The sequence below is a fragment of the Lotus japonicus genome, chromosome 6 (genome assembly GCF_012489685.1).
Source record: "Lotus japonicus ecotype B-129 chromosome 6, LjGifu_v1.2".
NCBI classification, from domain to species: Eukaryota; Viridiplantae; Streptophyta; class Magnoliopsida; order Fabales; family Fabaceae; genus Lotus; species Lotus japonicus.
The window spans coordinates 7,371,593-7,397,799 of NC_080046.1; the positions used below are offsets into that span (position 1 = coordinate 7,371,593).

A 26,207-nucleotide genomic window follows, 5' to 3' on the forward strand; every position below is an offset into this window, starting at 1 on the left:
TTTCTATCAACTCTATTTGGTGAGTTTTGTTTCATTTTTGTTTATTTTTCTATTGAAAGTAAATCCTTGATTTAAAAAAAGGTTTCATATATTTGTTTTTACCTATGAGATTTTAAGTAATTAATCATACATATTATTTCATATGTGATTTTTCAGAACCCGTTCGATATTCAGCAAACTTTAAATTTCAGTCGTTTGATATTCCCCTTGAACTTCCTCCATCAATGTTAGTATATAACTTTCAACTATTAAGGTCAAAATTATTTTAAATGAAATTATTATTATTTAATTTATATGAGTTATGGAATGTCTTAGGTCAACATTAATATTAAATATGATATTAGTTATGAATTTCATAAGACGCATATCATTAGTTTAGGTTTGTTGAAGTATTAATCAATTAATATTTAATATTAATAATAAATCTTAAAAGTTAAAGGTCACTAAATAAATAAATAAAACCCTACCTCTTCCTCTTGAACTTCCTTCATCAATGTCATTCTATAGACTTCTACTATTAATTGAAATAAATAAATTTATTATTATTTATTTCATATGATTTATGAAATTTAAAAACAAATTTGTATTTATTTATATATTGAGAAGTTTAGTAACCTCGAGGGTAAAATAGTCTATCAATAAACAATGTTTCACATATTTATTTTTATCTATGAGCTTTTCAGTAATTATACGTATTATTTCATATGTGATTTTTTAGAACCGTTCGATATACAACAGACTTTTAATTTCAGCCGTTCGATATTCCCCTTCAATTTCCTCCATCAATGTTAGTTTATAATTTTCTACTATTAAGCTCAAAATTATTTTAAATAAATTTATTATTATTTAATTTATGAGTTATGGAATGTCATAGGTCAAAATTAATATTAAATATTATATTAGTTATGAATTCTATAAGACACATATTATTAGTTTAGGTTTGTTGAAGTATTAATCAACTAATAATTAATATTAATAATTTTTTTTTCGAAAAAGAAATTGAAATATATAAAGAGATAAAATCATGAGAACAACCCTCTCATGGTAAGGAGAAGTTTAAATCCACCAAAGGTAGAAGAAAAGAGCACAAAAGCTAATAATCTAAACTAATAAGACACAAAACAAAAACAAAGGAAACTAACAGGAAAGAAAGAAGGTCAGCAAAGAAAAAAGTAAGCAAAAGGACAAAAACCAGCAGCAAAAATAGCAGCAGACATCAGGGTCCACAATCAGCTTGGGAGTATCAATATGTTGCTGCTACATGGCCGTCCAAATGAAAAAAAGCTCCCCAAAAGAATCAGCAATATCCACAGTCAGCTAATAATAAACCTTAAAAGTTAAAGGTCACTTAATAAAAAAACTCGACTATCCCTTCCTCTTGAACTTCCTTCATCAATGTCATTCTAGACATCTACTATTAATTGAAAATTACTTTAAAACAATTTATTATTATTTATTTCATATGAGTTATGAAATTCAAAAAAGTATGCTTAATACTAAATAAGATCTTACCAAAAAGAAAAAAAGACTATCACCAACCCTTTTCCCTACAACTATATAAATTAATAAGTGTTAATACTCATTCAACATGTGCACTTTACATAAGTTTTGTTGAAGCATTTGCTTTTGTTTTTTCAAAGGCTCAAGATTCAAGACATTTTTCCAGGTACATATACCCAACAGTTAACTATTGATGTACTAGCCTAGAATGTTAACACGTATTCTAACATTCTTTTTATTTCATTATGATCTTCAACTTGATTTCATCATCTAAAATTGAAACTTCTAAAGAATTATTTTCTCATTAATTTGCTCGACTTTTGTTATGTAGGATGACTCAAACAGTTTGTATGTTCCATGTGTGTGAAACAAGAGATTTCAAAACACCTCAAATTGTTAATAGTATTGAAGTGCTCTTAATCGTTGAAAATGTATACAATTTCTTTGTTATCCTCACTTTCATGGTACCTAATTCAAACTATTTATTGTTACCATAGCAAAGTGAATTTTTAAAATTGTAGTTTTTCAAATGCCACAGTTTATTGACACACTATGTGCAGGACAAGTTTATGCGATTCAGAATTTTATGGTTCAAGCACCTACTAGAAAATATAGAGTCACAAAGCGCAAATACATGATTACTTGAATGAGCATCTCAAGAACTGAAGAGGCTACAAATGACACTACTTCTGAAGCAAAATATAATTTTGTACAATTTAATATAGTTGACATCATTTTCATGTAATCGGTCATCTCTGAAGAAGCCAAGGTTTATAGGGCTAATTTGTTTTATAAAAGAAAGAACATATAATACCACATGGAAAATAATTGCATCTTCTAAACTACAATAATCCATATGGCTTAATCTCTAACATTGCTTCCTTAAATGAATGACCCTAATACTATGTTGTTTCTTACCTTTCTTTTTCATTCTTCATTACTTTACTCTGCATTGCATCGTTCTCCTCAATAGCCACTAATTAATACACAATTTCCCCAAAAGGCATATTGCATATATACAAAACTTCTTAGGATATAACTTTCAAATGTCCATGTTCACAAATAAGTATTTGTTGCTTACTACTTCTCTTATTTTTTTCTTGAAAAAATGAGAAGGTCCAAATTTACTTAGATTGTGGAAATTTTATCTAGACGGATTTAACTTGATTTCATCCTACTTTATATTTGGTTTAATATGAACAAACTATGAATTATTTGTAACCAGATAAAAGACAATAAATTATTTATTTTTTACATATTTATTACTTTCAAGTTTATATATCAACGTTAATATAATTATAATTTTTACCGATACTTAATTTTAAAATAACGAATAGCAAAACCTAATATTAACAAATTACAATTTTTTATTTAAGCACATATATTGTTGAATTCGTATGAGTTATGAAATTTCATAGGAAAAAATTTACGTTAAAACTTAGGGAATTTCATAAGACACACATTAATAGTTTAAATTTGTTGAGTCATTAATCAAGTAATAATTAATATTAACAATAAACTTTAAAAGTTAAAGATCATTCAATAAAAAAACCATATTCATTTCATTTTGGACTTCATTCATTAATGTTAATTAGTCTATAGTTTTCTACTATTAATCTCAAAATTATTTTAAATTAATTTATTTTTATTTAATTCATATGAGTTATGGAATGTCATAGGGGTGAACTTAATATTAAATATGATATCACTAAAAAAATATACATAATAAATAACAAATATGTGATGCCAAAAAAATCCTCCCCTTGAACTTCCTCCATTAATGTTATCCTATACTAGCTTTCTACTACTAACCTCAAAATTATTTTTAATGAATTTATTATTATTTATTTTGTATGATTTATGGAATGTCATAGAGTACACTTAATATTAAATATGATATAACCCAAAAATATTATACATAAATACCAAAATAATATCACAATATCACAAACATGTGATGCAAAAGAAAAAATCGACTAATGTCAATAAAAACCCCATTTCTATCTCTTTCCCCTTGAATGTCCTCCCTCAATGTTAGTTTTTAACTTTCAACTAATTTATTATTATTTAGTGTATATGATTTATGGAATACCATAGCGTAAACTTAATATTAAATATGATATCACTAAAAAAATATACAAAACTACCAAAATAAATATCACAAACATGTGATGCAAAAAGAAAAGGAAAACCATCTCTATCTCTTTACTTCCTTCATCGATGTTAGTCTTATAACTTTCTACTATTAACCTCAAAATTGTTTTAAACGATTTTAGTATTATTTAATTCATTTGAGTTATGGAAGGTCATAGGACAAAATTAATATTAAATATGATATCAATAAAAAAAATATATATAGGGAATTTCGTAAGACAAGTTTAGATTTGTTGAAATATTAATCAACTAATAATTAATATAAATAAAAAATCTTAAAAGTTAAGGCCATTCAATAAAAAACTCCCCTAACCCTTCCTCTTGATCTTCCTTTATCAATGTCATTCTTTGAACTTATACTATTAACTTCAAATTGCTCACAAAAAAAAACTATTAACTTCAAATTATTATAAATAAATTTATTATTATTTATTTCAAGGGTTATAAACCTCGAAAAGATAAACTTAATATTAAATAAGATCTTAAAAGAAATACTACTTCTATCTGTAAAGTACAATAAAATTTTTATATCAAAAGAATAAATCCAAAACATCAATTAGATAAACAAGGACAAACAACAAAAATAAAAAAGAACACTCATAAAAAAACCTACGACAAAAAAACACAATTTTGAAAACATATATTAACACTTCGAAAAAAAACCTAACTATCACAAAAAATATTGTTTTTTTCTCTTTTTCATATGAATAAATAATTTTAAAAAAACATAAAAAACACAATACAAAATAAAAAAGAATTTCCCCGTGCAACGCACGGGTAAAAAGTACTAGTAAAGAAATATTAAATGAGAAATGTTAAAAAATTCAAAATTTTCTTTTATAAGTTTATTATTTAATGTAGGTAGCTAAATAGTCTCTAGTTAATTTCTTTCAATTTTCAGCCTTTATATTTATTGTATATATTTAATTAATAAAAAGAATTTTTTTATCATATAATTTAATACAAAGGTTATGTTAGTAGTTACTGCCAATTAAAATCTCAAATAGTACCTTACCAGAGCAAGTTTGGAAGCAAGATATGAAAGCAAATGACAAAAGGAATACAGGTAGCACCCATATCTCATAAAGAATATGAGGTGTATTTACGCTTGAAGATTAAGCATTGAACAATATGGAAGGTTTCACTAACTTTGGAGAGAGGATGAGCGAGTAATGTGCTCATAATAAATCATGCTGATCCATACTATTAACCGATAGTATTAATTGAATTTGAGAAAATGAATTGGTGGAAAAAAAAAACAAACTTTCATTAATTAAAGGGAATTTACACTTTCAATAGCAATGAGAGTGTTACCATTTACACTGCTATAAAATTATCATTCACCAAATTATATCATGCGATTAATGTGTTGCTTTATTTAGATGGCATTCAGTTTATCCATTATTGACAGGTTCATGGATTCTATCTGGTTGTGGGTTGTGGTCCATGGGTAGTATATCAAAGAAGGCTTGAAAAGGTTTCGAAACTGAAGTGATTGAGAAGGCTTATTGCTTGCAATCTTGTTGGTGTGACTCTTCCTTGGAAACCTCTCTGGTCGTGGGTCATTGACCAAGTTTATATTGTTAATTAAGTTGTGAAGGATTGCTCTTTGTTTCAAGTGAAGAGTTGGCCTTTGGAATTTCTGATATATGCTTGAGGCTCAACTTTGTGCAAAATTAAAGAGCTTTTGGAGTTGTTCTATCCTGTGCATTTCAATATCTCAGAGTATTATTTAGTGTCTATTTTTGGTTTTGAGCTTGTGCTTGAGTACTCTTTTTCCTCTCTGGGGTTTTTCCCACTGAGTTTTTCCTATGGAGGTTTTAATGAGGCTCTTCTCAAGCTCCCTAGTCACCAAAATAGTACATGGGTTGGTTTAAGCCTTTAGTCATTTTGGCATGGCTTGAGTTGTTTTTTTTGTCTTATCTTTTTATCTTTTACCAATTTACATGAGAGGATTGTTCTCATGATTTTTCTTTTATATCAATATAAGCTTTTTGTTCTCAGAAAAAAAAAATATCATGCGATTAATATTAGCTCTCAAAGATATATGATGCAAATTGACATGTGCAATTAACGTAAAAAAACACAAAGTTTGGCATGTGGTTAATATTAATTATTTTCAATTATAGAGGCTATATGTATTTTTTTAAAGTTACTTTACTTTGGCATGTGTAAAGTCAAAAAACAAAAAGATTGACAAGTTGAATAGAAAATAGAATTTAATTTTTTCAACTTCATTGTTTAATGCATTTAATACTTATAACTCAAGTGAGCTTTACATATATATATATAGATAGTGCAGGATTATTTGGCAGTTATAGCTTTAATATCTATATTTATGAACCTGCCTCTACCATAAAGAGACTCATCTATTTATAACCTAGGGTTTCTTGCACACTATATGATCTTAATTTACCCTTAATTTTTTTCCGTATTTCCTAAATTAACTAGAATATTCTTTAGAATCATTCTTGGAGAGGAAGAAATACTTGACTTAGAATCACTTAATTTATTTTTGATATTTATTATTATTATTCGTATTTATTTAATTAATAATTATTATAATTCTGAAATTATTTAATTAAATATTATTAATAAAATTTTGAGTGCTAATTTTTATATATTTTAAACATGTAAGCTATATTAAATTAATATTATTGAGGTAGGGCAAAATTAGGTGTTCACAACACACATGCGTGGACACCTCATCTAGCAGCATCTTTTGATCTTCTTTCAGCTCACTTTGCCCCAATTAATGCACTTCATGGCCTTCAACAACTCTTATTCTCATTACTTAGTTCTGAAACCACTAGAGCCTTTACCTTCTCCAACCTTTGTCATTCTTCATACCTTTGTCATTCTTCATCAAGTAAGATTCCTAGACAACCTTTAAAATCATGGTTGTGCACTAAATGAACATCAAACCTTCACTTTGTAACAACAAACATCAAATAAAAGCCTTGGAAGTTCAGAAGGTATTTTAGCAAATGTTCATAAAGCAATTCTCATTTTACCCTCAAATGCTTTAAATGATTGACCAAGGACTAGAATGCAAAATGACTCAATCCAAAGGACTAAAAGTGAAAATAAAGACTCTAAGAATGATTAAAATGCAAATGATGACTCTAAAACATAAAAAGACTCAATTATCACTAAAGACACTAAATATATAAGACCAAAAAGATTAAAGAAAAAATAAAAGGTCAAGAAAAGAAATGGAAAAGACCATATATGGGTATGGAATGAGTGTGGGTGTGATTTTTTTACCTATGGAGCATATATATGACATATATGTATTTAGCCAGTCGCTAGCGAGGACGGGTTTCTACTAGGGCGAAGAGAATTTGGTTAGTTGGAAAGGAACTCGGATTGCGTTGGCTCAGAAGCTCTTATGCTTAAGGGTATAGAAGCTCAGGTTAGGCGAGATCACCCTTATTTGAATTAGGGGTGTCTTGCTTTGGGTGGGTGCTTGTTTGGTTTTGTCTGCTTTGCTTGTTTGTCTCGCTTTGTTTGTACATATGTTGCAAGTCTCTCATTAATAAAGTTTACCTTTCAAAAAAAACATGTTTACTAGATATAACACTCGTGCGTTGCACGAGTTTATTTACGAAAAAACATAGTTTGTTTATTTTTATATATGAAAAAAAATTATGCAAGTTGAAATATTTTATATTAAATAACAAAATTTTAATATCATCAAATAATAACATAATTTGTGTGCTTTTTATCAACAAAAAAACTTAAATTGCGTAAAAAATTATTTACTAAATTTAAATTTATTTAGTTATTTTTGTAATTAGTTTCCTATGTTATGCCTTCTCAAGTAATTTTCACTAATAAATAATAGATAATTTTTTTTTCAAATTATACACAAATACCTTATTGCGAAAATTTTGATTTTAAAACTATTTTGTCCAAATTATTTATTAATAATTCATATTTTTTTATTATTATATTTTCATTCTTGATTTAATTTGTTTATGTAGGTAAATATATTTTTTATCATGAAGGATACTGAGTAAGTACTATTAAAAATGAAAAGTCATGAGTTTAATTTTTTTCTTCAAGTAGGTGAATATGAGAACAACCTCTCACCGCATGGGTGAAAAATGAACCATCTAAAATAATGCAATAGCAAGCATCAACAAATACAAACCCTCTACTACAAAAATATTTAAAGAAGAGGAATAACTCGTGTTTTTTACCCGTGCGTTGCACCGAGAATATGTCTATTGTATTTGATACATCAATCAATATATTGATTATTGAAAATAGGGTTAAATATGTTTTTGGACCCTGAACTTCAACCAAAATTTGGTTTTCGTCCCTCGCTGGCGTAACTTCCGAATTAGGCCCCAGACTATGGCCGACGTTTGGTTTTCGTCTCTCTCGGAGGAGCGGCAGTGTCGATGCCACTTGTCACTGTAAGCCCTTGTGGCCTTGCCACGTCAATAATAAAGATGATGTGGAATGTTTTTCAATTAAAATTAATGAAAAACATTAAAATTAACATTAAATAATATTGAAAGTTTCCTACATAATTGTAATAATGAAATCATTAATATTACATTAAAAATAACTACTATAATTATTGATTATAATATATTAATCAATCAATATATATTAGAAAAGAACAAGGATGAGAAGATAAAATTGGTGATGTGTCAACTCCTAATGTATTATGTTCCACGTGTCGATTAGATAGCTTCTCTTATGTTGTGAGTCTTTTATTTTATTTTAGATTTATTTTTAGAGTATTAAATAATTTTTATGGTATTTTTATTAAATTTTCGGATTTTTATTTAATTCAAGATTTTATGAATTTTTATTGTGATTTGCTAGATTTTGGTAGTTTTTATCTATCTTTAATTAGCACATTTTTAAATTTTAGATTTGATTAGGATTTATGTTGTTTATTTCTTGATTTTATCTGTGGGTCTTTTATTTTATTTTTGATTTATTTTTAGAGTATTAATAATTTTTATGGCATTTTTATTTAATTCAGGATTTTATGAGTTTTTATTGTGATTTTGTTAGATTTTAGTAGTTTTTATCTATCTTTAATCAGTACCTTTTTTGATTTTAGATTTTAGATTTTATTAGGATTTAAGTTGTTTATTTCTTGATTTTATCTTGGGTCTTTTATTTTATTTTTAATTTATTTTGAGAGTATTAATTAATTTTTATGGTATTTTTATTGAATTTTCGGATTTTTATCTAATTCATGATTTTATGAGTTTTTATTGTGATTTTCTATATTTTCATAGTTTTTATCTATCTTTATTTAGTACCTTTTTAAATTTTAGATTTGATTAGGATTTAGGTTTTTTATTTCTTGATATTTTCTTAATTTATCTTATTTTTATTTAATGTTAATTCCAAGAAAAGGGAGCTGATCTGGTGCTGAGGGTCCACAAAACTATCATGGACACACAGAGATTTGATGGTTGTTAGGTGAATTTGGAAGAGTTTCTCATTAGCTGTGGATTGCAGTTGTTTCTATATTGTTTCCATTTATCACCTAAGAGAAGTGTGTTTACTTAAATTTTCAAACTCATGTAAGGATGTAACAGAATGCGAAATTAATCAGGGATTGCTAGATAAGTTAGATGTTATTATAGTAGTTACTTAGTACCAGGATGAGATGAGCTATAAATAGAGAGAAATTAAATTAGAGGGACTCATTATGTAGCATTATATATCTCTCATTAAGTATGTCCTTTAGTATTTTAAAATATTGCTAAAGTATGGTATTGAACATGTCTTAAGCACAAGAGAAAGTTCTTTGTGCAACGCACGGATAAAAAGTGATTGTTTGAACCCATAGGTCGAAAATCTAATTCATAAGTTGTAAATAAAAAATCAATATAATGTCATTACTTTTTTCATAACTTTTTGAAATTTTAAAAGGAAATAAATATAAAGGCATGATAATTTGATGCTAAAATGTGTCGTGCGGAGATTAGAAAACATTAATACATATATAGTGTATTTTTGTTTAAGTTAAACTATAGAGTTAAGAGTTCCCATTGGGAGGAACATTTTACATGAAAATTCATGTAAAATTAACAGAAAAATAAATTTTAATAAGATGTCACTATTTTACTATATAATTGCATATTAAATATGTTCTACATAACAATATTGTTTATTTTTATTTTATTTTGTTCAAATTACAGGGCAAAAAACTCATACAGGAAAGAACATTTTAGCATGGAAATGCTTTAATGTCAAACATAATAAGAAAATAACAGTTCATATATGATTTAAGTACATTGTTCACAGTTTTTCTAATGATTTTAGGAGTAAATATACATAAAAATTATGTGAGATTTCACGAGGTCTGTGATATTTCATTTGTGTTGTGGAGTTGTTTTATTGAATGATTATCTTTGTTAGTTTCTCAATTCCATCAGGTAAGAATGTCAACAAATAATGTTTTTAGCATGTCAAATTTGTATAAACCAAGGTACTGATCCATGCCTCAAACGCAAGAGCAAAGTATTAATTGACGTATTAAATACACTAAACATATTCCCTGTGCAACACACGAGTAAACACATTAGTATATATTAAAATCACTAAAAGTAATTTAACAATTCTAAAAAATAATATTTAATTTTTAAAATTTCAAGAATACTAAAATTATATTACAATGTTCTCTAAGAGCTAGAATCTTAATATACTCATTACCGAAAAAAGAATCTTAATATACTTAAATGCAAAATTTTCATTTTTGAGTGTTATATTTTAATTTTGCAAATATCGAAGTTAGCTGCCCAATGAAGATATCAAGTACTCTCAGCGGTCATATGCATCTATATACTTTAGAAAAGAGGAAGGTTGTGAGCCCCACCTAGATGATTTGACACTCTAAGAATGACTCTCACCCAACCCCCTTCTTTACATGACAAGTGTCACACTCATATTCATTTGGATAAAAACATTACAAGCCCATTTTCATTTGCATTTTGTATGGAGGCTCATATATTTAAAACTCCCTATTTTCCTTCCAAATTTAAGCACTGAACTCGAATTTGAAAAAATATTAATAAATAAAAAACGTTACACATTAATTTCAATGACTACTCTATTCTTTTTTTTTTGAAATAAAGACAGCTCAATATTATTAATCATGAATAGAGCTAATGACTACTCTATTCAATTGTTTCCATCTTTGAGAAACAATTTTCATTTCAAAATTTATACTATAATGCTAATTTCAAATTCGAAATTGACCCTCACTCATTAATTGGTTTCTCTGTTGGCATTGGTTGATTAATCAGTGATTGATTGTCGTTTTTTTTAAAACACTGTAATGTATGATCGGTTTTAAAACTCCCTATTTTCCTTCCAAATTTTAAGCAATCTACTTGATTAGCAAAATTAGTAATAATTAAATAACGTTAAAGATTAAATTAGGAGAAGCATCATTTCATCAAATATTCAACCATTAATGGTTAAAATTATTTAAATCAAAATCTTATGTAGATATTTATTTTTATAATTAAACTAAGATTTTTTTGGTACATTTATTGAAAGCATTTTGAATAACTTTTTGAATGCTTAAATGAATTTGAAATTGACCCCCTCATTAATGAATTTCTTCGTTGGCATTGAGCAGCATTGATTCCATTTATTTGTTTGATTTATTTTTATAAAAAATAAAACGGCTATTTTGCATGAAAAAGACAAATTGAAATGGGTAGCATTTAAAACAAACAACTATGAAATACAAACAGATTCAAAAAACCGCAAATCAATCAAAAAAGTATTGATTTGCGTTTATTTATTTGATTTAATTCTCTTAAATAAAAACCACAAATTTAATTGGAAAAGTCAAATTAGCATTGATTTTATTTATTGCTATCCAAATTTGAGCATATGTTCGAATGGAATCAAATTTGCATTTAGTCATCTTATTCAATTCAAATTCAAATAATTTCGGTTTCTAATAGGAATCATAAAAAATAATTATTGTATTATAAAAAGTCTATGGAATATTCTTTACACCTATTCTCATCATTGTGAGCCCCACCTAGCTGATTAATGACCTAATGTTATTATTCAACTTCATCAGTCCTTCCATTTTTCACCAACTATTAGCTTTGAAATATACTTTGTTCTAATGGCAATTGACGACCTCGCCACCCTCGATGCCTCGAAGGAGAACTGGACTATTGTTGCAAAGGTGAACCGTTTATGGCTTAGTCCGAGCTTATATGGCTCGAAGCTTCCATTTTCCATGGACATGATTCTTATGGATGACAAGGTGTATTACTTTTTCACATAATCACCATGTTTTAAGTTTTTTTTTTAATGGTTGATAAATCTCTTATGTTATCTATTTATTGAATTTCAGGGTTGTAAGATTCACGCTTCGGTTAGAAAGATTCTTATATACCGATTTCAGGTATATACTCTTTTCAAAGATTTTTGGTTTTAAATTACTGTTCTAAAAGTTGGATTAATATTTTTCTGATTTAGCATATGTGATTGGAATTCTCACCAGTGAGCAAGAATGAGAAGGATGGGGAAAAGCAGAAGAGAATTACTATCCAACTTGAACAAGATGGGTACACTCAATGTTCAATGTTTATTCACATTTAATCCATCTTTATTATTATGAAATCGGTTTTATATTTTCCCATTTTTTTGAATAGGGTTCGGGTTGAATGCGCCTTTTTTGGCAAGTATGTTGCTGAAGTCGTAGGTTATCTTGCATCGGGAGATGCAACAAATGTTGTTGTGATTGTGCAATGTGCAAAGATCAAGCCCTTTAAAGGTATTTAAAAGTTTGATCTGGTGTCGAATAATCAAAATATAGTTGGTGGTGTTTTTTTCCTTAATCCTAATATTTTTTACAGGTAAGACAAGTCTCCAAAATGTTTATGGGGCTACAAGGGTTCTTTTTAATCCTCTCATCCAAGAAGTTGCCCCTCTCCGAGCTCGGTGAGTTTTATTCTGATTTTTAAATCTCTTTCATTTTTTTTATTCATATCAAATTATGAAATCGGCTATCTTTCAGATTCTTAGAATCAAATGATACTGCAGCACATGTGATTAGCCCGCTGCAGGATTCGGCAAAAAAATCTACCCCTGAAGATGATTTCCTAAAACATAGTGATGGAAAACCATTGGGAAACTCAAAGATGTTGCTGAGGTATACTCTTGACTTTACAATTCAATAATAATTTATATTCCATATTTAGTTACAACATATATTACACGTTTTTATCTTCGAATTTAATTTTGCAGAAGTCCTATTGTGTTGTTCTTGGTACTGTTAAGTATTTTGCATAGGGTATGGATTGGTGTTACCCTGCGTGAAAATGTAGCAAGAAGGTATATCTTTCTGACAGAATGTATTTCTGTGAGCCATGTAATCGTCACGTTGTTTCTCCGGCTCACAAGTTAGACTACAACTTCGTGTAATGGATTCAAAAGATACTGCTACCTTTGTCATTTTTTATTAGGAGGCTACTACACTTCTAGGCAAATCTTGTGCAGATTTGCTTGAAACTACTGTACGTATATTTTTGGTAGCGTATGATTCAATTTAGAATTTATGTGTATATTATTAACAAGTTTTTAATATTTGTTTTCCACAATTGCAGGGTTCTGATCCTTTAACAATTTCCATGGAAATTTTGAATTTGATTGACAGAACCTTTTTATTCAAGATTGAAGTCGCAAATAGTTTCCATTCTAAGTTTGAGAAATCATACCATGTCAAAAAACTTTGTGTTGATAAAAAAATTATTAATCAATTATGAGCGGCAATGACCTTCCTGCCTGTAATTAGTTTACCTTAATATGACATTGGTGGGCTAAACAACGTTTTCTATTTGACATTTTTAAATTGGTCTATTCACATATATTCTTGAACCTATTCTCTGTTGTACAGCTATTATACAAATATATATACAAAATAAATTAAATCGCTGTGCAATGCACGAGTAAAAAATACTAGTTAAATGTTTGAAAAAGTGTCGTTTGAAGCTGGTTGAACATAGAGCAAGTTAGAACCCTAATTCCCAATACCCATATGTCAACTAGGACTATAAAAAGAGGACTTGGAGAAAGTTTGAAGACACAAATTATCATCAACTTACTCACACGAGCGATTCGTCTTGCTTGGATCTTTCAACACTTTCTTACTGCAATAACTTATCATTTTCAACCACTTAGCATATACCTATGAGCTTATAGTTTCTACTATCATTTATTGTAATTTGTAAGGGAATCTCAAAGTAGAACAAATCTCACATCCTTTTTTCTAAGTTCGTGAAGCCTAAGAAAGAATAAGAACAAATCTCACATCCTTTTTATGAACCTATTTTCGATGGTAATGTTATTTAATTTTAACAACTAAAATAAGACTTTACTCTTAAATTAGTTTTGTATACCAACAGATGGTTGGATCAAGTGGTACATGCTTGATTCTCTTTAATCAAGTTATTGTAGATATTTTCACCAGAAAGTGCGTAAGTGAGGACAAATCGCACGGAAAAGACTCGTGTTATTAGCGTGAGACTAGTCGTTAGATCAGGATGTTACAAATATGAAAAAAACCCTTACCCCACCATGACGTGGATGTTTCCGACTCGAACCATGATGAAAGTTAGTTTTGTATGAATTAGAGCTATTTTACTTAAAAAAAAAGCCATTTTAAAAATTTTTCTAATTGTTTTTTTACAATAATATAATATTTGAAATCTAAAAAATACCCCATGAATGACGTGGAACACTTGTTCATAGTAACGTGAAGTTTTGACAGCGATGAATCCCCTAACCTAAGCCGCAACGCAACGGGAAACGAGACAGCGTGAGTCTCAGTGTGGTTGAACCAGAATGACTTGACCTCTTTCTTTTTCTTTTTATATAGAAAAAATAAATAATAAAAATTGAAATTAAGAGAAAGAAATGGGGCGTATCCTGAAAAAAAGGCCCATAGATATTTTTGCATCCATTGAACTTGAAGCCTCTCTCTTCTCTTCCCTCTCTCTCTCTTGTGTTTCCGATTAGGGTTTCTCTTCTCTCAACAATAATCCTCTCTTCCTTCTCCAATTTCAGGGTTTTAGGGTTCCACACACAGGTTCGTTCCTTCTCTTCAATTTCACCTGCATTTCTTTTCATTCATCTTCCATTTTAGGTCAATCATTTCTTCTCATTGCAGGGCGTTGATCGACAACTATGCGATCTTCATGGGCTGATTTGGCTGCGAATTCCGCGGCCGAGAACAACGCACCTTCTTCCGCCACCAACAACTCTCAAGCTCCAACCCGTCCTGCTTATGTGCCTCCGCATCTCCGCAACCGCCCACCATCTCACCACTCTCCGGCGGAATCCTCTGCTCCTCCTCCGGCCGCCGCTCCCCGCTGGGGTGCGCCCAGGGATGATTACCGTTCCTCCGGGCCGCCCCGATGGGGCGGCAACCGGGGCGGAAGGGACCGTGAAGTCAACCCGTTTGACGATGTGGAGGATGTCCCTGAGGAAGCGTTTGGTGACCAGGAGAACACTGGGATAAACTTCGATGCGTATGAGGATATCCCTGTGGAGACTAGCGGCGGGAACGTGCCGCCGCCGGTGAACACGTTTGCGGAGATCGATTTAGGGGATGCGCTGAATGAGAATATTCGCCGCTGCAAGTACACGAGGCCCACGCCGGTGCAGCGGCACGCCATTCCGATTTCCTTGGCTGGGAGGGACCTGATGGCGTGTGCACAGACCGGGTCGGGGAAGACGGCGGCGTTCTGCTTCCCCATCATCAGTGGGATCATGACGGGCCAGCCTGCACAGAGGCCGCCTCGCGGGGTGCGCACGGTGTATCCGCTTGCCCTCGTTCTGTCGCCGACTAGGGAGCTGTCGATGCAGGTGAGTTTTGGTTTGTTGTTTGCTGTGTTGGGACATGCCTTTTTCAATTGGGTTATATATCTGAAATGTTGTCATTTGGTTTCAGATACACCAAGAGGCTAAGAAGTTCTCATACCAGACTGGGGTTAGGGTGGTTGTTGCTTATGGTGGAGCTCCAATAAACCAGCAGGTTTCTCTCTTCTTGTTCTTTGTTTTGTTTTTCTTAGAATTAATTAATTGTGCTATTCTTTTTACATGCTTCAATTATTGTTATCTATTTTATTCTGTTCATTGATTAACATGGATGACTCCACATCGTGCGATATAAGGCTAGGTAGTTGTTATTCTCACAGATGTTTCTGTTGATTCTGAAGCTTTTGTAGTGGTTACTTTAGATTGTTGCATCCATAATTCACATTCATTGATATCAGAGGGATTTCTGATATACATAAGGATAGGAGTTTGTGAACTACTGTATCTATTGAACAAATTAACTATTTCAGGACATTGCTAATGAACTAATCATTTTCTGAATAAAATTTGCGAGTATGTTTAAACTTTATAAAATAAATGTTACTCTAGCTAGGATGCTCTGGAATTTGTGTTGAATATGTCCAATATGGGCTCTGGAATCTAGAATATATTGTTCTCGAATGACCAATCTTATTTTACTTTTGAATGCTACTATGAACGTTTCTATTTGGTATAGATTCTAACTGTATAAATTTTTCCAGCTACGCGATCTTGAGAGAGGTGTGGACATTCTTGTTGCAACTCCAGGAAGACTGGTAGATTTGCTGGAGAGAGCTAGAGTCTCACTGCAGATGATCCGATATCTGGCCTTAGATGAGGCAGATAGGATGTTGGATATGGGTTTTGAACCACAAATACGGAAGATTGTGGAACAGATGGACATGCCTCCACCAGGTTCCAGACAGACTATGCTGTTCAGTGCCACGTTTCCGAAAGAGATACAGGTTTGATTCATTCTCCAGAGTCATACTTTTTTCAGGGAAGCATCCTTATAATATTCCCTTACCATTTTAGGTTGTCCAAGACGTGTTTTCCTTATGTACTTGTGCTGAGGAGTCTTAGCTCTCACCCTTTTATCCTGTAGAAAATTTAAGTACTGTTGAGAACTTTGGATTAAATAATGGAAATTTCTGATTTGTGTTGAGGGAATAAGTGGCTTGAGATGTATAAATAACACATGAATACTCTTTGATGTGGGATAAGTAGGCTCCTCATTACATCTGACTTTTGTTGTGATTTACTGTTGATATGCAGAGACTGGCCGCTGATTTTCTTTCAAATTATATTTTTCTGGCTGTTGGAAGAGTGGGCTCAAGTACTGATTTAATTGTCCAAAGAGTTGAGTATGTTCAAGAGTCTGACAAGAGAAGTCACCTCATGGACCTTCTTCATGCACAGAGGGCAAATGGTGTACAAGGAAAGGTATTCTCGCAGTTCTCAGAAAGTGCATTTCTCTCATAAAACTTATGAAATGTATCTGTGCTTTTTGGAAACTAAAACGTGAAAGTATAGAAATGCACCTTTCCAATGGTTTATTCAAGTTGTTTCGTCCTCAATCTGCTGCTGAATGCTGATGCATATATGCATTGGTCTTGGGAAATTAACCCAGATCAACTGAAGTTCTGGTTATGGATATAAAAATAATAATGCTGCGTTAAGTGAGGTGGTTGGTTGGTTTATGATTGCATCTTTTAGTAATATGTGGATCTTTTAACAGTATTCCACATTCTGAAAAAGGTTATAAAGAAATACTTTTGCCTAGTATTGTCTAATAAACTGTCCTGACCCTCTCTGTATGGGTTGCCCTGGTTTATACTTATCCACCCAATACATTTGGCTCGCATCACTTGATCATATTTGTACTACCTCTTTTTGTCATTGCATATATTCTGTTGTTTATAATATCTTGGCATTTCTCTGTTTCTGTCATGTTTAGCTCTTTCAGATTATACTCACCTCTGGATAGTTCCACATGGATATATCAGTGTAGTAGATATATAGTTTGGACGTTGTGTTTTCTCACAGTATATACATGCGCTTTCTCTGTAGGAACAAACTCTATTGCTAAATTAGTAAATTATGTTAAGACTTTCATGCTTGATTTTAATTTTGCAGCAAGCTTTGACTTTAGTTTTTGTGGAGACAAAAAAGGGAGCAGATGCTCTGGAACACTGGTTGTGTCTAAATAACTTTCCTGCAACTACTATTCATGGTGACAGGTCACAACAGGTTAGTCAGTTGTTCAATCATATTTTCCTTTGATGTGCAAATTACTACTCTGCTCTGCTTAAATTTTTCAGTGGACAAGGTCCATCCATACCCCTGGATCCTCATTATAGTGTCTGGTTATAAGTTAGTTAAATGTGAGATATGAATGACATTAACTGACTTCTATATATTTGTTGCTTTCTCTGCCAATTTTTTGTATTGGGAGAGTACAGTTATGGCGTATCGATGAACCACTGAAGCATATTTCATAATGAAAATTGAAAACTAAAATAAAATAAGATTGAGATATTCAATTTATTGAACCCTAAATAGTAAGTTGGCATTAGATGATTTTAGGGGTCATCATGAACTTATGCTGGCATTTGGTCTGAAAGAAAGATACCAATTGCATGTCACTCTGTAAATTCTAAGGAACCTAATTCCCGCAAATGTTTTGGAAGGAATTTTTGAAGAACTTTTTGGTCCACATTGTAAATTTTTTATTCCACTGAATCATTTTGAAAAAATTGTTTTGTTTGAATGACTATTTTTTAGCACCTTGTACATAATAATGATTTCCTTTTTTAAAAAAGTTTGAGGCACCCATACATCTTTTGTAGTTAGTCTGAGTTTTCTATTAGTTTGTTTGAAGCTGAAGCATGGAATTACCATGTCTCAAGGTTAAATGTGGTTACAATTAGTTATTTTTTTAATGAAATCTCAATTACTTTTCCAGTAGTTATAATGATTATTTTCAAGAGCTTTTTAGCTTGTATCATTTACTAATATATGATTATGATGTTTTGAATGCCTGCAGGAAAGGGAATTTGCTTTAAGGTCATTTAAGAGTGGCAACACCCCCATATTGGTTGCCACTGATGTGGCTGCACGTGGTCTTGATATTCCGCATGTTGCCCATGTAGTTAACTTTGACCTTCCTAATGATATTGATGATTATGTACACCGTATTGGAAGGACGGGGCGAGCAGGAAAGAAAGGCCTTGCAACTGCATTCTTTAATGACAACAATGCATCCCTAGCAAAGTCTTTAGCAGATCTGATGCAAGAAGCAAATCAAGAAGTACCTGCCTGGCTCTTGCGGTATGCTGCTCGCTCTTCCTTTGGTGGAGGAAGGAACCGTCGATCAGGAGGCCGTTTTGGTGGCCGTGACTTCCGAAGAGAAGGTTCTTTCAGCAGGGGTGGTTCTGATCACTACGGTGCAGGAAACAGCGGTGGTGGATATGGGGCTTCTGGTGGGTATGCTGGAGGATACGGTGGTGGTCCTGGGGTAACCAGTGCATGGGACTGATTTTTCAACTTTTGATAGCATTATATACTGTCTTAGGTATTAGGTGCAGACATACACCTATAGTATGATTTTCACCCTTTCTTTTAAGTTTATGGCCTTTTAATTTACTTCTTTTGTCCTCCTAGTGTTTTCAAGCCAACTTCATTTTTTACGGTTTACGAAATGCTAATCACCGAGGGAGATGTGGGTGTGTGGTATACTGGTATTTTTACCACAATATTAGAGGTTGTGTTGTATGGTAGTAGGAGTTGGCAATGCCGATTACTAACATGTGAGGAGTTTATTTGACAACTTTCCTACTCATCATTTTGGGTGGTTATTACTTATTTTGCTGAGGGAATGAATGTAAACTATTTGATGGGACAGGTCGAGGCTTTTCTTTACAGTCGTATCTATTTATATCTTGATCATGTTTCTACCAAATATATGTTGCACTTGCCATTTTAACAATCCCCCCCTATGGCTAAGATTTTGTAATATTTTACTGGTCACTGAAATGAATGAAAAATTCTCTTGTTGGATGTTTCTATTGGACGCACTAGTATCAGACTAGCGTATTAGCAATTCTAGTATTTGTTTCTTTTTTTGGTGCTAACTAATATATGCTCTTTCTAATATATACATGTTTTAATGAAATTGTGTAGGTAGATAATCATTTCATCACGATTTCCATTAGTGTCAAAATGCATTAGTAAGTAGCATTTGATTCTTTCTTATCAGGATTATTTGGTAGAGTAGGGCTTAACCAAAAAAACTTATTGGGGAAGCAGGCACCATAGAGCTCCATAAACCAAGAGATTTGGAGGTGATATAGTTCATGTTGTGTTATGAGGGAAAAGTTTTGGTTGGCCTCGGACCTGATACTCAACATTCAAGAATTGAGTTATTACTTATTTTGCTGAGGGGGTATTTTTTTTTTTTTGAAAATCTAAAGATGTAAGGGACTAAGTCCAGGGACATAAAATAGAAGACCTAGAAAAGATAGCTCAACAAAGGGGATAATAAAAACAAGAATCGCCATCTACCCACACGACAACATAATCTCCTAATCACCCTATAACAGAAACAACAAAAACCACCATGAACAGGAGGAAAAAAGGCAAAAGGAAGAAAAAAAATCTCTTCATTTTTCTCTCATTATTATTTGGGTGTCTAGTAAAAGGTTTCCAAGCATTTTTTAAAGCATTGGTAGACACCAAATAGTGACAAACCACTATGATAAACACTTTTGTGACTGTTTATGACCTCCTACAAAGTGGTAAATATATTTTTTCCCTTCTATTTCCTACTTTGTGGTGAACATATTCCACCTCAAAAGTAGGTGTCTAAGTGATCCGTCACTATTTGATGTACAAGAATATCGCCGTATTTTAAACTTGATGCTTACACTCCTCCAATTAATCTGCAGATGTTTTCTGAGATCTAAATTTAGAAAAAATGTCCAATTTATGTGAGTTTAACTAGACGTTAATTGAAACTGGAAAATCAACAATATTTTCACTTGTTGATAAATTGATACGTTTTATTTTGACACTTCCATTTTCAACAACATTTATAAGCGATTTTTTTCTATAATAAAAGCTGTTAAGACTCTGCTTCGCAACAAGATTGAAGATGACATTCTCAGAAATATATTAGTTGTATATAGAGAGAGAAATTGCTAAAAAACCATTGTTGATACAATAGTAGATAAATTTACTACTGTGAAAGAAGAAGAGTTGTATTTAAATAAACTTTTTATTATTTAAAGGTTATATACTATTTAGTGACAAACTTTTTAGACTTTTATTTCAGCCCCCAACAAGAAAATCCTAGATACACTATTGAGTCCCTTTAAACCGAATAGCTAAAACATCCACACCTAACACCTTGCATATATTTGGCAAGAAAATTGCGAGCTCAAAGCTTACCTATTTAATGAAGCAAGCTCCAACAACTTTCCCAATAGAGAGGAGTTCACTCTAAGAATGTTTATCCTAGTTCACTCTAAACAACTTGGGCTACGTCCATCCCTTTTACCCACATAAGAGATTTTCCATGAACTTATCTAAAGTTCAGTGGCAGAACTTGGCAAAAATAATAATAATAAGGGGGCCAAGCTTATATAAAATAAAAAATTAATTTTACAGTATCATTTCTTTATAATCACAAATATATTCTGCCAAACTCAATAATAATAACAAATTTAAAATTACTAAACCTATTTCCACTCAACTTAAAACAAATGAAACTATATATTTCTACTAAACAACAATAATATTTTTTTTGGTAAATAGTCAAATTAGTTGCTGAAAGTGTTGAGCATTGATAAATTTATTTCAGGATTTATGAAATACCTCTATGATGTCTGATTTTGTAAAATGTCCGTTGAGTTAGTCCTTGTGGTCAAGGATTGCAAAGATATTTCATTCTTCTATAAACAAACTTATCAGCGCTCAATATTTCAGAGAACAATTTAACCGCTCACTCTTTTCTTTTAAATGAAATCAGTTAAGCACTTCGGTCTATCATATCACGGACACGTAAGAATGATTCTTGTCTCTCTATCTTCAAATGTTTACGGAAGTTATTGATAAATGTATCGGCCATTTTGTTGATGTCTTCTTCATTCTCCCAAACTACTACTCTTCTCATCATCACTTGTTTCTTCCTATCCATGCTGCTGGTGTTGCCTTTCTTGTTGTTGACAACACTGCCAGAAAAGTCATTTCGATTATCCATTCTGGTAGATTGTTGGCGAAAGAGAATTAAATTTTGCTCAGGAGTGACTTCTTGATTCCAAAGAATAATCATCACTATTTATACACAATATTCTCAAGTCATCGTAGAACAAAAGCATGCGGTATGTGTGGGCAGAACAAGGAAACAACGAAGAAAGCAAAGAAACCTTGTTTGTTGAGGAATGTTTTCTTTAACTCCAAATTAAATGTTCCACAAGTGACCACGTGTGAACGATGGTTGCCTTAAAAAATTATTAGTGCTTAGAAAAGTGATCTAGGTGGTCATCGATCGTTGCCTTTCTAAATTTAATGGCTTAATACATCAGAAGGCCCCTGTAATTGTAAAGGGAATCAAATCCAGGGCCTAGAAAATTTTTGCATCAAATTGGGTCTCTAGAAATTTTTTTTTAATTCAATTAAGGCCAAATGTTGCCACCTCTCAATTTTGTCCTAGTCAGCAATACCACGTGGCTTTTTTATTTTTTTTTTAATTAGAAAAATTAATTAAAAATTATTTTTAAAATTCAACTCAATAATATAAGCAGAAAACAAAACTTAATAAAATCATAATCTAATAATAACCTAAACAAAAACCTAAATCTAATTAATCCCTAACCTAATCTAATAACAAATCCCTAAATTGAAGCCTACCTCAATTTCTAATTAGAAATTCAACAACGCAGCATCAACCCAGCAACACTCAAATTTTTCAGATCTGGTCTTCAAGCTCTCAAACCTCCACATCAAACATTGTTCTTCTTCATCCCTTCAAAGCCTCTAAACCATAATCAAAGCCAGAAATCTCACCCCTTTTGGAGCTTCTGAGAGAAGTCTGAGACAAGAGCTTGCAAGCATCCATGCTCAAATCCATGGCTGTCGCAGATGCCCACGAATGTCGCAGCATCCTCCGTGCAAGTCACGTGCTTCACCCCATCCTCCACCTCCGGCCTGCTACTCTCCCTCTCCCCGTCCACCTTCGCCGACATCACAAACCCCTTGTACTGGAATTGCAGTTCCAACCCGAAATCTGACCCGGACCCTCTCGACCCTGACCCGGTTCCTCTCCCCGTTCACGCCACGCCGCCGAGGTGACCCAGCCAATCTGTTTATGTTCTTCCAAGTTTCTGACCTCGATCTGCACCATCTCTTTCATTTTTCTTCTTCCTTGTTTCTGATATGAGGGTTTTATGATATGGAGGCTGAACTGTGCAAGAAGAAGATGAAGGTTGAGGGAGATTGATGATGGGGGAAGAGGGTTTGCCTTTCAGGTTTTCAGGGGTTGGGTTTGGGGTTGGGGAGCGTGAGGGAGGGTTGGGGTTGGGATTTGGGTTGATGTTCCTGGATTTTCAGTTTCTTGCTGGGTTATTTTCATGTGAGTTCAAAAGATGAAGATGAATATGAATGGTTGTGAATGAGTTATTCTGGCTTATTGTTATAATTTTTGGGTGAATATGATAATGTTAATTTTTTGGTTTAATTTTTGCATTCTGGGTTTTTCTTGATGACAATTAAGAGGATGAAGATGAAAGATTAGGATTTAAAAATAGAATAAGAGATTAATGGATATGCACCGTCAGTGTAAAGAAGTTTTACACTGACGTCCAATCACATTATGCCACATAAGACTAAGTAGTTATAAATCTTTTTAATTTTAATTAGTAAATTAATAAATTGCTGATGTGGCGGAAATCAATTGAGTGCATGTGTAAAACAAGTTTACACCGTCAGTGCATCTCCTATTTTCTCATAGAATAAAGGTTATTAGAAAAATTTAACTAATATGAGTTGGAATTAAAAAATAAAGTTTTATAATTTTTCAATTTAAAAAAATTAAAAATGCCACGTGGAATTGGTGACTAGGACAAAATTGAGAGGTGGCAACATTTGGCTTTAATTGAATTAAAAAAAAAAATTTAGGGACCCAATTTGATGCGAAAAATTTTCAGGCCCTGGAACTGATTCCCTTTACAATTTCAGGTGCCTTCTGATGTATTAAGCCAAATTTAATTTATGAGCAATTTGCAATTCTTTAAACTAGAGATCTCTCTGACTAGTCAAAATTTGACCTTTGCTCCTTAATTATGCACAACAGTGTCTATACATGATATGTTTAACGATCGATGTTTTTCTACTTTGTAAGTGTGATGCGGTTGCCGTGATTGAAAACATTAAAAGGGAGTAAAGGGCTAGGGGAATTGAAAGCCGTCTCCTGATTTTGAATTCAAACACTATTATTTCAAATTTCACAATTCTTGTGCACCAAAGTTAGGAGACTTCTGTTTCAGGAGACGCTCCAGCTTCACCTCTAGGTCGATCACACTGTTTCTTCACCCAATCAAACAAAGCTTCTGACTGACAGCTCAAATACTATTACCTCAAGCTCCACAATTCTTGTGGACCAGAGTTAGGAGACTATTGTTCTAAGAGACGCTCTAGTCGACCACCCCTGGGTTGATCACGCAGTCTCCTCACCCGAACAATTACAAGGACGATCAACCCCGAGTAACCAACCCAACTAACTACGGACTAACAATCAAGATAAAGGGCTCGAGAATTTACTAAGCACTCATGACCATCTCGAACTGTGTAAGCTCTATAAAAGCTAAGGTAGTTAGGTAGAGAACATAAGGTAAACCCACGTTATAATTTGAGCGTTGGAGTATCACCGTAGGACCCCTTACGACTCAACGGACAACAGAGCAACGTGAAGATCATCATCTCACCACCCTTCCTCGCCAGAGTTTCAGCGTTCCTCTTCAATCAACACCAATCCAAGTTATTTGGTCAGATTCGTATGGTCAAAATCCAACTTCAAATCAATCACGTCCTAGATATCACTATTTCTTTTTGCTATCCCCCACGAATACAATCTTGTTCGAGGTGAAATCATCACATCTCGGTGGAATTAACTCTTCCAATGGAGAATTTTTCCATCACAAGACTCGAATCCTAGAGATATACATATTTTAAGTAGATAATGCAATTAAGATAAATGTGTTGCATTAATTTTTATTTAAATTTAGCCTAATTTTTTATCTATGTGAAATTTGTAATATTTGATTTAAGTATTGATTAAAAAATTATTTAATTTTATTCTTAAAAAATATAAAATTCAATAGTTTTAGTTCTTCATGAAATATCAAAACCACATGAATTATGTCTAATCTTAAAATATAATAAAATTTTAATACGGGTTAATTTTATAGGAAGAAAATATATTTAATTCTTTAATTTTCTATCAGTAAAATTAATGGGTGGTGGTGGTGGTGGTATTGTCCGAGACGACAGAGGGTGATGGCTAGTGGGTTTCTCATCCTTCGTGAATGGAGGAAACAAACTTTTATATGAGGTTCATGCTCTTAGAGATGGCCTTGAGCTTGTCTGACATCGTGGGTTCCGAAACATGTTCTATGAAGTGGACTATGAGGAGGTTTTGTGTTTCGTCGAGGACCTTTGACTGTGTGGGTTGTGTGCCAGTGGTGTCTACTGTTCATGAGTTTCTCTCAAGAGATTGGACTGTGGTTTTGTGGAGGATTTACCAGGATTGCAAAGCTCCAGCGGATTGCTTGGCGAGTTTGTTCCCCTTTTGGGTCCCTTCCTTTGATTTAGAGACCCTTATTATGAGCGATTTCGTGGCTGCTTCGTAGTTTTATTTGTTTTCTTGTTAGTTTTCTGATGTACTGAAGAAAAAAAATTAATGGTTGACTTGAGTTACAAGTTCTAAAAAATGTGAAATAACAAAGTCTTGTATAGTGGAACAAATGAAATTGAGAACTTCACAGAAATAATCTAAATGTATGTCAATATGAATAGATTCTTTGTGATAGTTTTCAAGCATTAGTAGAAAATATAAACTTTGATAATGATCGACGCTAAACGGAGCATTGTTAGCGTAGGTCAATGTCCTGGCGAGTTGCGTCATTTTTTAGTGTGCCTGACAGATGTTAATGTTTAGAGTAAGCCTTGCGACTGAATCCAAGAGTTAGCTTCGAGCCTTTTAACGTCCGTCCCATTGTCGATGCTAAGACGTTGCTAAATTGCTTTTGTGTCAGTTTTTAACTTGTTAGCTTTGTTAGACGTTACTAAAAACGCCACTAATGTAAAAAAAGTCAAAAGACCGGTGCATGCTTTTGGGAATTTGGCCAGTAATAATATTCGGAGAATACCATTTAACTGAAGCCATTTCTCTAAATTTTCCTTAATTTCAATATCTTTTCTTTGTTCAGGAATTTATTTTTTTCGGTACAGCGGAAAAGTAAAAACAAGCAACGAACAACTACGCTACAAGACTATTACTAAGCAGGAGCGGTTGTACCTCAAAACAAGGCTCATCCCACACATTCGTCTTTGGTATGGATTAAAATAATTAAATTATCAATTTGGTGTCTATAGTTTTTTGTGTGTGTTTATAACGTAATATGCCATCT

The 26,207-nt window shown here is 32.2% G+C and overlaps 2 protein-coding genes across 2 annotated transcripts; both read left to right on the forward strand.

Moving 5' to 3' along the window:
- The first annotated feature begins 11,782 nt into the window (after positions 1 to 11,782).
- On the forward strand, positions 11,783 to 13,430 carry LOC130724806 (uncharacterized). The gene is made up of 9 exons (XM_057576085.1): positions 11,783 to 11,845; positions 12,017 to 12,067; positions 12,175 to 12,230; positions 12,318 to 12,439; positions 12,522 to 12,606; positions 12,683 to 12,817; positions 12,958 to 13,036; positions 13,131 to 13,181; positions 13,272 to 13,430. The coding sequence occupies exons 1-9, from the start codon at positions 11,783 to 11,785 to the stop codon at positions 13,428 to 13,430; spliced, it is 801 nt and encodes a 266-aa protein (XP_057432068.1).
- Positions 13,431 to 14,592: 1,162 nt separating this feature from the next.
- On the forward strand, positions 14,593 to 19,587 carry LOC130722643 (DEAD-box ATP-dependent RNA helicase 52C-like). The gene is made up of 7 exons (XM_057573449.1): positions 14,593 to 14,752; positions 14,834 to 15,531; positions 15,617 to 15,700; positions 16,245 to 16,487; positions 16,798 to 16,965; positions 17,659 to 17,772; positions 18,569 to 19,587. The coding sequence occupies exons 2-7, from the start codon at positions 14,851 to 14,853 to the stop codon at positions 19,058 to 19,060; spliced, it is 1,782 nt and encodes a 593-aa protein (XP_057429432.1). The 5' UTR covers positions 14,593 to 14,752; positions 14,834 to 14,850; the 3' UTR covers positions 19,061 to 19,587.
- Positions 19,588 to 26,207: the final 6,620 nt, after the last annotated feature.